Below are 14,192 nucleotides of genomic sequence, written 5' to 3'. Positions count from 1 at the left end.
TTGTTGACATCAGAGAAGTTATTTTCCATTGACATTTGAACTGAGCGGTTTCATTAATGCTCAGAGCATCCATTTGGAAGCAACCACTCACCGGGAAGTGTCCCTGCAAGAGAACAGGTTGAACATTTGTTCAAGGCAGCTCTATCATGGGGTGTAACTCTTGTAACCAGATTTAGTTTTTTCACCTCAAGAGACAGGACTCATTTTATGTGTATTCTTAATAAGGGCTTTCTATTTGCCTGTTAAAGGAGTTTTATGGGCTGAGGTCACTCTTTCTTTTTATTCACCACATAACAATAAAGAAAGTTTGTGTTCCTGTAGCCTGTAAACCTCTAGAATGTATCAAAAACACCACTTTGTCATAAAAATGTGGTGATGTTTTTCAAACAGTGGTGGAAAAAATCTTTTTTTTTTTTTTTATGTTGCTCAACATTTTTATTTTAAGATGTGTTTGCAGTTCTCTCCATTTCTCCTTAAGCATTTGTGGTTCTTAATGCTAGAGAAAACAATATCAGCAAATTTAATCACATTTAATAAAAAATATTGGTTTAATATTACTCTGATGAAATACCTGCTGCTGTTTAAGCTGCTGCCTCTGAGCTGCACACTCGGGGCAGTCCTGAATGCCGGAGGCTGCCCATCTTTCCATTTTGGATGTTAGATTTTCCATAAGTTACCCAATATTTGTGTTGTGATAATCTCTTTTAGCATTTCTTGCAATGCTTCATTTTAATATATATTCCCTTGTCACTGCAGAACTGAACTCAGCCTTCCTGTAAGTGATATCTAAATCACTGCTGCAAGGAAAGAATGAAATATAGGTGAGTGAGAGAGAAGCACAGGATGTGACTGAACAAGAAAAACTTGCACAGCAAGAAGGAATATCAGCGGCTGCTATAAAACGTACTGCTTCACTTACAGCTTATGCTCGCTGCTGGTGCTACAGTGTGTGTGTGTCAGACAGGAGGGCAGATGTCTGCCTCTTGCCGTAGCAATAACTGCAGATTGCCTGGTTTGTGCACGCGGTCACGTTGCACATGTGCAGCGGTTCGGGTGCCCGCGGCACACACAGCCGTGTGTCGGAGCCGTTTGGACACCCGCAGCGGGCCCTGCTCAGCACCTGCCTGCCAGCACCGCCGTGGCCTCGTGCACGATTCACTCTGGGTGTTTGCGGTGACCACCCCGCCTTGGAAGCCTGAATGAGGCTCTTCGAAAAGGAACAAAACCCACAAAAGCACCGATAGTTGTCCCAGGCAGTAGAAGCACGTTAGAGCAAGCAGCGAAGTTGGCCGTAACGTCAGCACGCGTCTGTTCCTGCGCCAGCCTTGTGTGCGAGCCCAAGCCGCTCGCCTCCCGTGTGTGCCAGGTGATGCTATCTGCCGCCTTTGTTCCGCCGTCCCCGGGCCGTCCCGCAGCCCCTCGCTGCCTGGGCCGTGTCTGGTTGTGCCCACCGTGCACAGCCGAGCAGAGCCGAGCCGAACAAAGCGCCCCGATAAGATCTTCCCAGGCCTGCACAATGGAAACTCCCGCGGTGCCCAGCCCAGGCCCATCTCCTGCAGGCCGAAGCTTTGCTTTGAAATGCACGTTTCTGCTGCTCTCAGCTCCTTCAGCAAGCATAAGCGTTACTTATTCAAAATGATATTTATTGTTGGCTTTATACATTTCAATACAACTTTATTTTTTACAGCCAATTCATGTCACTCTTTACAGAAGCAATTGAAATCAATTTGAAGCTTGGTCTTAACAAAGCCGATATTTATCAGGTTTCTCCGAGTTACTTTTTGTGAAGAAAATCTTTGTTTAACGTTGCATTTGAAATGGGAAGCATTATAAATCCCGCAGCTCCTCGGGGACTGGGAGGAGCGGATCCTGTCCCACCGTCAGCCTCCCCAAAGCCACGCAGCAGCAGCTCCCAGCCCTGCCTGCCTGGGCCAACAGCCCCGAGCAGCCTTCTGCCAAACCCAGTGCTTCAGTGATTCTCACAACTGCCTAAAAAGTTTCCTCAAAACATGGAAATCCCACTGGGGCCACCATTACCGGGCACCCTTTTTAAGACAGACTGGGGGGGGAAAAAAGCGGCTCCCAAACAAGCGACCTGGGCCAGGAATGGAAGCAGCCGCTGGCAAAGTCAGGAGTGACGTGGTTGGGTATAAATCAACGGAGGTGGCAGCTGGGTGTTGCTTGCAAAGAGCAAGAGCTAGAGGGGTGCCTGCTCACGAGATGCGAAGGCCGTGAGGGGAAGGTGTGTCTGGGAGGCTGCAAATTTTATATAAGGGTGGCTGCATCCACTGCAGTTGCAGGAAAAAAGAGGAAGACCGAAGGAGCCTCGGCTGCAAGGAGAGCCGGGGCTGACCAAGCGCCACTCCCGGTGGTGGGTGCAGGTAGCGGGGGCCGTGGGGCATGGGGGGGGGGGCGCATGCTTGTGGGGCCGTCCCTGTCACCCAGCTCTGCTGAGGACTTCGCTGAGCACCAGGCTGCTAATCGTCTGCATCTGTCTGTCCTGTCATAATTAAAGCTATGTTAATAATTATTAAATTGTAATTTTATAGTTTTATAGTTAGCTTATTTTTATCACTTTAGCTTTGGTTTGTTGCTTTTGAAAGTTAGAAGGAATGAGACTAATCCTCGGGTGCTTCCCTTGGCAAAGATCCTACCAAAGAGCGTGCAACTTCATCTAACGGGTGCAGAAATAATTACTGCTTGCGCAGCGGAGCAGGGAGCTACCAGGTAGAACAGTTTGGCTCCTTGTGTGAGTGCGCGGAATATTTTGGGCAAGTCACAGAGGCAGGTGAAGGGCTTTTGTTGTTCCTGCTGGAGGACTGCCCACATGTGAGCTCGGGCAGGTTCCTGTCGAGGAGGGAGCTCCCACTCGGTCCCTACCCTCGTAAAGACCCCGGATCGCTTCTTGGGGGCTTCTTCCTCACCGTTTGCTCTGCTGCCTCCCTTGCCAGTAGGACACTCTCCGGAGATGAAGTTGTTGAAGCTTTTTGGAATTGTCTTTTTCTGTGGCCTGCTCTCGCCGTCCTGGGGAGTCTTGTCCGGTTTGTCCTGCGCCGTCAGCCCAGGGGCAATGCAGAAAGGTAATCAGAACAACGTGGGTCGTGCTTGTTTTGAGAGCTGTGTGGGGCCGTAACGTCTCTTAAAACCTCTCGACTGTCTTCATCATTATTTTATGGTGGCAGGCTTTGCTAGAGCCCCTGACAGCCATCACTGGGTTCGTGGGGCAGGGAAATCTTCCCTCTCCAGAACTGGGACATGTTTCTGCACCGAACGGCCATGCTGAATTTTAGGATTCTCTCTTTGTTTTAGTTTCTCATTTCTCATCAGAGCATATTTGCCAAATAACTGCTGTGAAGCTTATCAACCTTCTTAATAATTGCAGTGCTCCAGCAAAAAAAGGCAGATTGTTTCATGTTGCTTCTGTTACAAAGACAAACCAAACCAGCACCCTTTAGAAGTGGGCAACAAGTTGTGGTTGGAGCATGGCTCCTGCTGCATGTGGCAGCAAGCACTTCTGGCGCACAGCCGTCCTGTGGTCTTCAAGTCAGGGGTGCTCTGCATTGCTACCTCTCCTCGTTAATCCACTAAAGGCAGTTCTGCGTTATTCTTTCTTATAAAATGTCATCCCCCATGTGATTTGACTGCACTGACACTGGGAATGACTTAATGAGGGGTTTTGGGGAGAGGTGGGGTGTTACGTGATGTCTTTGCCAAGAAGGAGCTGGCTGAGCGGTGAAAGGTTGCTGCCCTAAGTGCCAGCCCTCATGCAGAGATGTTTTCCAGTGCTCTCGGATGCCGTAATTCAGAATGGGCTTCTCCAGAAGCACCTGCAGGGCCTCGTGCTCCCAAACATCATGGGTGAAGGGGGTCTGCTGAACTCTCCCACCAGCATCACGGGGTAAGTGGAGAGACAGGGCTTCTCCTCGAGCACTCCTTGACCAGCCGCAATGAAGCAGCAAAAGCTGAGAGCCGTGACTGGCCCAAGCTGTTATCCTCAGTTTATTTTGATGCTGAAATTCTGGCCCAACAAGAGTTTTCCGTGTCACGTGAAAGTGGGTGGTGAAGTGTGGTGCAGGCTGCGCAACCAGATGCAGGATGATGGTTCAGATGCTGCTGTTGGTATCTGAGGTGCTTGATAGCACTGAGGGAGGGAGGAGGGCACCCCGGAGAGGAAAACCTGATCTCTCTCTAAAGCTGTCTTCCATCCCAGTCTGGGTCTAGGCTGCCCTCTTAAGCCTCAGCTGCACACTGTGTCTCACGTGGAGAAGCAAGAGAAGCCAGCTGAGACTGGTGCCTCCGGCTGGAGGTGCCCGTGGTGATGTGGGCACTGGGGTTGCTCACTGTGCAGCTGCTGAGCTGTTAGAGGATGCTTTTTAACTTTGTGACCGCTTTTGCTGTTGTTTGCAGACTGCACCTTGTCCGGGTTCAGCTCCCCAAGCTGTCAGTGGCGCTGCTGCCTGGGATCGGGGTCCAGCTGGCCATCGCTGCAAGGCTTGATCTCAGCGGCAACTGGTGAGAGCGGTGCTTCGGGGTGGTGAGGGGAAACCCCTACCCACAGGCTGCCCGGTGCTCGGCATTTTGCATCCTTCATGGATTCCTAGGAGTTTCTTACCTATAATAAAGGCACAGAGCGAAACAGGCACCAAGGGATGGCTTGTGGCCTTTGTAATGAATCACAGTAGATGGAGGTGCAGCTTGTTGCTGCTGGCTTTGCTGAGTTTCTCTTGTTAGCTGAACAGATTTCATCTCTCAGCCTCTCATTTGCTTTTTTCAGCTTGGTTGGCCTTCTCTCAGAACTAATTGATATCTCAGTGGATGTGACCATTACTGCAAACATTAAATGCACAAATTTCGAATTGGGCACGGTCCAGGTCATCATTGATGACTGCTTCTGCATTCTTGGTGCTGTAAAGATCAAGCTCCTTTCTGGGTAAGTGCCTGTGGATTTATGTTTTCCACTGCCTGTACGGCCCTGCTCTTTATCCAGTGATCTGGACGGTCTGCCAGGACACAGCCAGCGCTGAGCTGACAGAGCCAGTCCTCAGGGAAGGAATTTCTTTCCCATTGCCAAAGCCAGTCGCTTCAATGGAACGTGCAAAGAAAATTGGTTGTTGGAAGATGAGGGTTGATATGCCCTGTTTGCCCTTGGAAATGTTAAGATCTGAAGTATGAGGTGTAGCATCTCTTCCAATGCACTTTCTTTAGACCTAACTAGTGAACTGACATTGAAGAGAGAGGAAAAACTGGGCAGGGAGAGTGCTCCAGGAGAGCAGCACCATTTGCTTGCCCTGCTTTTATACTCTGCCTTTGGCTGCCATCACAGAAAGATGTTGGCCATATGGGCCTTCGGGCTGACCTCTGCGGGTATGTGTAAGTGCAGGCAAATGCCCCGTCTCCTGCTCAGTCTCATTAAATTCTTGGCAGAAGGAATTTGCTTACTTGCTGTACTGATGAATGCAACATTTAAATTGATCGTTGGAAAATATTTTCTTTAGTTGGTTTTGTGATGACTCACTTTTGAGGTTCAGTGAATTTCTACTAATTAATTTTTGCATCATTATTTTTGCATTATGCATTATATTTCAATCAGTGCAGCAGCTGGTTGTGCAGCAGTTGTGTAAGGGGAGCACAGACCACCCACTCTGGGGTTCATTTTTTAGGTTTTAGCAGGATTAAAGCGATGGTGTGCTGGAAGTGAACTCCTGTGGAGTAAGGGTGAGCATGTACATGTGCAGTTGACTTCATGGCAGTTCCTCAGGTGCGTCTGTGGGCAGAACTCAGGCACAGCAGTGCGATGCATTATGAATCCTGCTGTCTGCAGCTTGCAGAGTGTGTGGCTGTGTTCTAACTCAGTAGTCCAGAAATATATTGATTATCAAACTAAATGTCTGCACTGCCTGCAGGCAGCATGTAACCCAGAGTGATCTATTTAGCAGCAGTGTTGAAATGTTTCACAGCAGTTTTCTCCTCTTGTTATTCCACGTGTAAATTGTTTGTTTCCCATAACTAACACAGAAATATTTCACAACAACTCCACCTTCCCTTAACTACAACATTGATTTAAATACCAGAGGGAGACAGCCAAGCTCAGGATACAGTGTGAGAAACTTGCTTTCATACAATGTTGTCTGCACACCCCAAATGCTGAAGCCTTTGCTTCTCACAAGTTAGCTCAATTCTCCCCTCTCATTCATTCTCTCTCTCTCTCTTTTTTTTTTTTCCCCTTTCTAGATTACTGTCCCTATCAGTAAACGACATAGTGCTTAACCAGCTGACAGCAACTCTGCCGGGTTTGGTAAGCATGAAGATTGCCATCCTTTCACAGCTGAAATGCAGAAGTATCAAGAACAACATGTTAAAAAGCCATAGCGAGCAGCAGCGTCTCTGCGCTGCGTCCCCACGTCACCGCCGTGCGCTGCGGGCAGCCTGCTGCTGCTGGCGTGCTTCTGCCCGCAGGGCGATGCCTGCCACGCTCCCCAGGTTGAAGCAATCCACTTGGTGGGGTAACGCAGCTCCAGGGCTTCTCCACCCCAAGTCCTTCTTGACGTCCCAGCTGCCACCCCATGGCCACACAGCACGGCTTCCCTGGGGTCAGCCTAAAGCCTGGGGGTCCGTGCAGGAGGGCTGCCTGCAGGCGGGTGGCTGAGCCCTGAGCTGTCCCATTTCTGCTTTCTGTTGCAGCTGTGTCCAGTAATCGATATTATCGTCAACCTGGTGAACATCCAGTTCTTGGGCACTCTCAACGGTACGTTCCCCTGGGAGGCTCGGCTGTGGCTTCCCTGTGTCCTGTGCGCTCTGGCCGGGGGACACGTGTGTTCCCCCGCTGTCCCCGAGTGCATCGGGGAAGATCAGCGCTGCCCACTGCGGGCGTTCGGATCCAAACGGACCAAGCTGAGGGCCCAAGGTGCTCGTTGTTCGTAGTAAATCTCTGTCCTCCGAGTGTCTGGGACTGTTGTTGAATGTTGAATTTACACGTGAACAGTTGGAGTGAATACTTCACGCTTTAGCCTTCCTTACACCACTTCTAAAGGTCACCCTTGGATTTACCTTACTATCCTTGGTGCTCTTTTTTGGGTATTTTCTAAACTCAGGCCCCACAAAGCTTAATCTGGGGGTGTTTTCCCATTGTAGTAGTAGTGTTTTTACTGCTTGTGGGGTTGAGGTCTGCTTGGGACCTGGGGGTTGGGAGGGGTTCGTGGTGCTGCTTCTCTCCTGGTTTTTAATGATCGTTTTTTCCTTGAAGCGGTGATCCCGGTCGGCACAGTGGGAACGATTCACTACCAGTTGGCCAGCCTCCCGTTCACATCTGGCTTGTTCCTTGGGCTGGATTTAGATGTAAGTTGACGTTAGGTAATGAGACCCTGCAGGCGTGGTTGCAGCGTGAGGTCTTCCAGCACCGCACGCCCAGATCCTCTGGGATCTGCTGTCTTACTTCTGCGCAGCCAGACGGAAGAGCTGGGCTAGTGACTTGTTCTGGGAGTGCTAGCTAAATATTTCAGTCATAGGCAAACCCATCACTAAGTGACTGCGTGCGCTTTTCTTCAAGCCCTCTTTTCTCTCTTGGCAAACTTCCCCCGTCCTGCCCGTGTGTCTGTGGTTTGCAGCCATTACATGGGGTGAGCAGCTGTCATCCCCTCCTCGCACAGCCTGCAAACTGGGTGCTACTGCTTTTTGCCTTTGCTATTTAGTTGTTACGGTGGATGAATGCTAAGCCAGGCTAATGGATGTATTTTTTACCGCTGTCTCACTGGAAAAAGACGCCCAAACCAAAGAGTACTTTCAAACAGGAGAGCTTAAATAAATGCTAGTGAGGAACACCTGGCACATACGCAGTAAAGAACAGCAAGGGCTGAATAACAAATGCTCCTGTTGGTATGACAGCAGTGCTTCTTTCTTGCTTTAGTGCAGACACATCACTGGGGTTAGTCTTGCTCCCGCAGGGACGGTCAGAGTTGGTCTCCTTAGCAAATAGTGGTGCTGGTGCGAGCTCCTTGCAGTAGGAGCGATGGCTCTCGCTTGGCTGAGCGCTGGGGGAACGCAGTGCTGCGACCGTACCGCTGGCAGCGCCTGTGCTACGTGGCTCGTGGTCGGAGAGCTGAAGGATGAAATGGAGCAGTGAGTTGCGACATGGACACTTTGTGCTCATTAGCAGGGGCCTCAGTTATGCACTCTGGGCTTCAACAGCTCCTTTCGTGTATTAAACATTGAGAGAATGGTTCTGTGTGCAATGCTCTCCCGCAGCTGCTGATGGGGTGTCTGCTTCAGCCTGCCCAAAGCTGCAGTCTCCTTCCTGAGGGTCTGGGCAGGCCGTGGGGCTCTGGAGGACCGGGTTAGCATTTAACGTTGGTGCCACCTCTGCAGGGTGCGGTGCAGCAGGTGGGAGGCAGCATCATCCCCCACGACTCGTCCGCCTCCGCCTTGCCCCCGCTGCTGGACAGGCTGCTGGTCATGGGACTGCGCCAGAGCTTTCTCAACGCCATCCTGTCCCTCCTGATCCAGGTCCAGCCGCAGACGTTCACCTGCTCGCCAGAAGCCGTGAGTGCCGCAGCGCTGTGTTCGCGCCAGGGGAAGGGGCCAGTGATGCGCGCCAATCTGCCCTTGGCTCTGCTTGGGGAGAAGCTGCGTGTGCCCGAGCAGGGTACGAGGCTCTGCTGGTGCTGGGCACAGCCTCACTGGGGCCCTGCGCCTGCCCTTGCCCCCTTTGCACGCAGAGCCCCAGAGCTATGACTTTGTACAGGCAATGCGCTTCTCTGGGCGCAGGTGTTTTCTGTACCTCCCATCTGTGCTTCCATGGGGAAATGTTAGGGGCCTGCACGCAGAAAGATGCTGAAAGCCTCCAGGCTGCATCTCCTCTTGCTGCTGGCAGTGTCACCTGCACGAGGGACTGGCATTGACTGGGAGCTGGGGAGGGCCGGAGGGGGCTGTGGGCAGCGGGTGCTGCTGTAGCATAGGTGTGTGTGCAGCTGGGGGCCAGCGAGGGCCTGGGGGCTCAGGTCTGGCCCCAGGAACATGAACAAACCACCTGGGAGCAGGGGCATGGGGCAGAGGGGCGGGCGGTGCTGGAACCCACTGGCTGTGTGCACTTCTCTTCCCACAGTTCTCAGGTGCCAAGCAGCTGCAAGAAGCCATCCTGACCCTCTTTCCCTCTGGGGTGAGTGACTTTGGCTGGCGTGAGTGCTTGTGTAAGCCTTGCTGCGTCTGAGGCCATCTACGCGATGCACCTGGGTGTGCCGGGGCGCTGCCGCAGGTCCTCTGCTCCTCTCCTCCTGGTGACAAAGAGCGTGCATGGAGCCGGGGAAAGGAGCCGGTGCTTTGCAGCCCAGCTTGGTGCTGGGCAGCCACCTCCATGTCCCCGTCCCCACAGTGCTCCAGGTGCTCCATGACCTCTCCTCTGAGCATCAGGATAGAGTTGTTTGGGAAGCCGCTCATCCTCTTGGAAAACAACAAAGCCACTGTCGAGCTTTCGGTGATGATCCAGGTGTTCGTTAAGCGCTTGGATGGATCCATCCTCAACGTGCTCCTCCTGAAGGCAGTAAGTGGCATGTGAAGAGCTCGGGCTGGTGAGGTGCGCGGCCGTCTCCGTGGGCTGATCCTCTCGCTGTCTGCTTGCAGGACCTCAGCCTGAACGTCCACGTGTCGATCTCTGGGAGCAGCCTGGTGCTGGCCTTGTCCCTGGGCAGGTAGCCCGTCCCCACCGCAGCCGTGCGGGAGGCTGGTGGCAACGCTGGCTGCGGCGCCCAGCCTGGGGCTTTCGGCCCTGCTGCCAAGCTCCGGCTCTCCTTGGGGGTGGGAAGGAGGGTGCCAGATGGTGGGAGGGTTTTGGGGCCCGGGGATGCAGCCAGTGGAGCCGGTGTGTCCCGCTGGGGCGCACCGAATGAAGGCAGACATGATGGGAGTATGGTACAACTGCGTCTGATAAAGCTGGGCAGTGCAGCCCTGTGAAAGTCTCTCCATGGCAAAGTTAGCTTAGGAGACGCTGACTCAAGGAGTTTTCCAATGTCTGTGGGCCCTGGATTTCCCAAATCTGAGAATTTGATAGCTGGCTGATGGTAAGAGATGCGCAGTTACTGCTGGCTCTCAGGAAACTTTGCAGCAGTGGGAGAATTTGAGGAGACTGGAAGAAAAGTCCGTGTCTGTTTTATCACAAGAAGTGAGGCAGCCTGAAAAACTGTGAGACCGTCAGTTTGACTTTGGTCCTGGGCAGCACTTCCAAGTGCCTGGTGTTGGACATGAGTGACAAAGGAGTGAAGGAAAGTGCTATCATTAATGCCAGTCAAGGTATGATTAAAGATTGGAAAGCATTTCTTATAGCATGAGGTTTGAGGAATTCAAGCCATTTACCTTGTCAAAGAGTTAGATTTAGAAGCAACATTGGCATAGCTTGTATGCAGTGATACAGAGAATAGAAATGCATCACAGGGCTTTTAATTCAATAGACAAAGATATAACAAGATTCAATGGAAGCAGAATAGAGAAATTCAAAGTGGAAATAAAGCACAGGTTTTAGCTACGGAGATAGCTGTGTGATTGAAATGATAGATTAGGAACTCTAGCAAATTCTCCAGAGCTCATGATCTTTAAATTTGGACCGGATGCTTTTTCTAGAAGCTCTGCTCTCAGCTAAACAGGAGCTGACTCCTCCTCTAAGGTGAATAACTGCCCAAGCACAGGAGAGAGAAGGGGAAGCCAGGAGCTAGTGTGTGCCCACTTGCAGTGCTGTTTCATTCAAGGAAAAGAAAATTAGGTTAAGATTTTAATGTTGATTTATTGCTTTTATTTTGTTATTTTCTTTTGCTCTCTTACAAGTGTGTCAGTGCCTGTTTTTTTTTTTTTTTTTTTGAAGTTAGAACACTGTGATCTCTTTAGGAGTGCCCTGATGATCCTCATAGGGGTCTCTTGCTGGGTAATGCTGTACCAGAGATTGCGGGGGTCTGGGCAGGGGTCTGGGGTCTGCGAGCTCTGGCCGGTGACCTGCTGTCTGATGTGCTGTTTGCTTTCCTCTTCCGCAGCACTTCCCTCTCCTTGGAGTCGTCTGATGTTGGCATCAGTGACGTAAGTCTCTCCTACCAGCCTGGTGCTTCCCACGTGGATGCAGCTCTGGGGAGGGAGGGAGGGAGGCGCGATGCCACTGGGCGCTGCTGCCGGGTGGGTCACGTCTGCAGAGGGCCTGAGCTGTTAGCTGTGGTTCTGGAGGTTGTAGCAAGTCTTCTCTTGGTCCTTTTATTTTATTTTTTTGTCTTCTGTCTTTTTTACTAATGCAAATGTAAAGTTTGAAATCTCCATGTATTCACCCCTGCCTGGGCAAAGCTTACACTGAGCTCCAGCAGGAGTTTTACCTGTAGAAGGTTTCCTAAGTGAGGCACCAACTACAAATTGAGGAAGAAAAGTAAATTGTTTTAATGAAAAGAGGGCCTGTACGTTCTCTTGCTGGGTTAGCGGGAAGTGATTTCTCATCCTGAGGACTGGCTGCCTGCATGAGCTGAGCTGTGCGTGCTGCTGCTGCACGTGCTGCTCACGGTGCCGCCCCTCTCTGCTTCAGATCTCGAGCCTGAAGCCCCACTGCAGTCAGCTGCTGGCGGAAACGTTATTGCCTCTTATCAATGGTAAGGTGGCTGGACTAGCTGTAAAACCGGGAGTGCTTTGACTAAGTTCTGGGGAAGGGGGGGAGAGGCGGTGTGCGTGTGGGAAAGCTGCAGGGGAGAGCTGGCGTGACTGCAGGCCTGCAGTCCCCAGGCTGGGGCTGTGGTTAAACCTCCCAGCCTGCTTCTCCCAGCACCCAGCCCAGCTCCAGTCCTAAGGGCCCCGGCAGGCACTGCTGGTGGAGATGGAGCAGTGCTATGCACCCAGCCCGGCGCCTGGTAAGGTTCTGTCCATCTCCGCAGGCTGTCTGGGCGTCGGGATCCCTCTGCCGAACGTGTTGGGCATCCCGCTGGTAAAAGTGGATATTCAGATACTGGTGGTGAGTGCCTGCGATGGCTCTTTACTCCGGCGGGCAGTGGTGCAGGTCACTGGGGCTGTTTCTGGCATGTGGCTCCTGCAATGGGACCCTGCCAGCAGCGTGCAAGGGCACACTGGGGGGGCAGAAAGTTGTGCTTGGTCTGACCTTCAGGGCAGCAAACGCTGCTGAGTGCTTCGTGCTCACAGGTGCTACCAAGCTGGGAACAACGTGAGCTGTGTCCAGCCTCTCTGGGGTAGATCCTGGTTCCCCCATGCGGGCTGTCCATCCCTCCTGGAGAGCTCAGCGTGAGCAGCTCCGACGTGGGGCGCTGGGTCTGGCAACCCCTTTGGAACAGCACCATTCAAAGTGCCTTGGGTTGCACCAACTTCCAGCTTGGTGCATCCTGGTGGCGTCCCAGAGGAACTCGGGTGTTCTCTGGCGCTTTCCAAAGGATGCCGTGTCCTCCTCATTACAAGTGTAACTCGAGGAGTTTTGCAGGAGGGTTTTCAATTCGCTGTGCTGCTGACAAGCTGCACCAGCATCCCTCAAGGTCAGGAAATAATGTAAATGTGTCACTTCTTGCACTTCTCCAGGGCCTGCTGGTGATCCTCGTGTGAGCTGGGGAGGACAGGGCGTGAAGAGCTCTTTCTGACTGTAGCCTTGGGCAGAAAGAGGGAGAAGGACCAGCGAGGATGAAGCTTTGAGACTGGCATTATCTTCTTTCCTTTTCTAAACGTGCTTCAAGATTCTTGGTAACATTTAAGGCACTTTACATTTAACTGGCTTGTGTGAGTATTAAGATACTTACATAAGCCAAAACCAGATAGGCAGCTCTGTGTAAAAATATTTATTTAGAGAAATTAGCGTGAGTTAGAGGTCGCAGTTGTACCAATTGCACGTGAAGCTGCAGTTGAATTGTTAAATTCCTTGAAAATTTGTTCTATGGGAAAGTTTTTCTCAGTGTAATGAAAAAGTGAACTTGTTGCATGTGGCTCTCTACTTAAATGTCACTATCCATGTGCAGAAGTGGATGAAGTGCTGAACAGGAGCTCAGGATACATTTGTCATTGATTCTTTTAGTAATAAACATTCTTACTTCTAGTGCTTGGAAGGAGGTTCTTGTTTCTGATGCTTCTCGTGGTGAGCACCTCTCCTGCCTTCTGCTGGGGGAGTTAGCTCCTCTCTGATGACTGGTATTTTGGGTTTTGGCTTGAAAATTTCTTCCACCCAAAATTCCCGAGGAAAACACTCTTGGATTTTCAGTGACTACTCCCGGCTGGGTTACCTATTGATCAGCTGCTACTCCCCGGGCCCCAGCACGACGAGGTCTGTGGCTGAGCCTGCTGCTGCAGGTGGGACGTGCGTGGCCGTGGGCCGGGAGCGGGGCTGCAGCTCCCCTGGCCCCAGCCATCTGCGGCCAGAGCAGAGCAGTGCATTAAATCCCCCGGCCAGAACCGCTGCTGCCAAACAAGTAAATCCTTTTACTGCTGTAGCATATTCCTCTTGGGAAACTGGGTTAAGATATATTAGTCAAAGACTAATGGTTGCAGCTCCACCAGCAAACTTTTATTAGGAACTGTTCCTGCTATTGCCAACTTCGGGCGTTAAAATCATTAGTCAGGTCCCCAGGACGGGCATATAAACCTTCAGTATTTTTTTTTTTTTTTTTTACTCCTTTCAATAAATCAGCCTGGCTTGTTTTGTTTCCTTTCCTATTTCTAACTCTCTGAAATATGAGGTTTTCAAGCGCTTTTCGGCAGCTCCAAAGGCTAGAAATGATGCGGACGGTAGTTGCATGTGAAAGCAGATGTATGTGTAATTAATACAGCTTCATGGGCTGGGTGTTAAGTGCAGCATCGCCCTCTGAGCGTGCTGCAAGAGCAGCAGCAGAAGGCAGTAAGCTGCCCGCAGTGCCTGCAGCACCCATGGCTGGGCCCCAGCCCACCCCCAGCCCACTTTCAGCTTGCTGCAGGAGCTCGGCCCCCACACGCAGCTGGTTTGGGTGCCGAGGCTGTGCCAGATTTTCCCCCCCTTGAGCACACTTGGGCCCCGTGGGCAGCAGGCAGAAGCCAGCACTGCCGCGGCGCTGGACCCCGACAGGCGTGCTGCTGTGTGGCCACGCTTCATCTGCCCGCTCTGCGACAGGCTTTGTCAGAAGCATGTTTTCAAAAATGTGACTGGCTTCAAGTCTAATATTAGAAACCTTTGTACAGACGCGATTTTTTTTTCTTCTTTCTGGCCGAGTGAAAACTTA

At 51.6% G+C, this 14,192-nt stretch overlaps 1 protein-coding gene across 1 annotated transcript in view; it reads left to right on the top strand.

Annotated features, from left to right (window-relative positions):
- Positions 1-14,063, top strand: part of LOC310882783 (BPI fold-containing family B member 4-like) — a 29,082-nt gene extending 15,019 nt beyond the window's left edge. The window contains exons 5-20 of the mRNA XM_083802004.1: positions 757-821; positions 2,955-3,080; positions 3,784-3,898; positions 4,408-4,512; positions 4,775-4,930; positions 6,232-6,295; positions 6,682-6,745; positions 7,244-7,335; positions 8,362-8,535; positions 9,098-9,151; positions 9,365-9,532; positions 9,613-9,680; positions 11,010-11,052; positions 11,540-11,603; positions 11,883-11,959; positions 12,532-14,063. Coding sequence (XP_083658130.1) covers positions 2,969-3,080; positions 3,784-3,898; positions 4,408-4,512; positions 4,775-4,930; positions 6,232-6,295; positions 6,682-6,745; positions 7,244-7,335; positions 8,362-8,535; positions 9,098-9,151; positions 9,365-9,532; positions 9,613-9,680; positions 11,010-11,052; positions 11,540-11,603; positions 11,883-11,959; positions 12,532-12,555 — 1,380 coding nt within the window. The 5' untranslated portion in view covers positions 757-821; positions 2,955-2,968 and the 3' untranslated portion in view covers positions 12,556-14,063. The remainder of the gene's footprint in view (positions 1-756; positions 822-2,954; positions 3,081-3,783; positions 3,899-4,407; positions 4,513-4,774; positions 4,931-6,231; positions 6,296-6,681; positions 6,746-7,243; positions 7,336-8,361; positions 8,536-9,097; positions 9,152-9,364; positions 9,533-9,612; positions 9,681-11,009; positions 11,053-11,539; positions 11,604-11,882; positions 11,960-12,531) is intronic.
- The last annotated feature ends 129 nt before the right edge of the window (positions 14,064-14,192 follow it).

This window comes from Anser anser, assembly GCF_964211835.1.
Source record: "Anser anser genome assembly, chromosome: 16".
NCBI classification, from domain to species: Eukaryota; Metazoa; Chordata; class Aves; order Anseriformes; family Anatidae; genus Anser; species Anser anser.
Note: the sequence above shows the minus strand (reverse complement) of the source record. Positions and strands in the feature narration are given on the sequence as shown.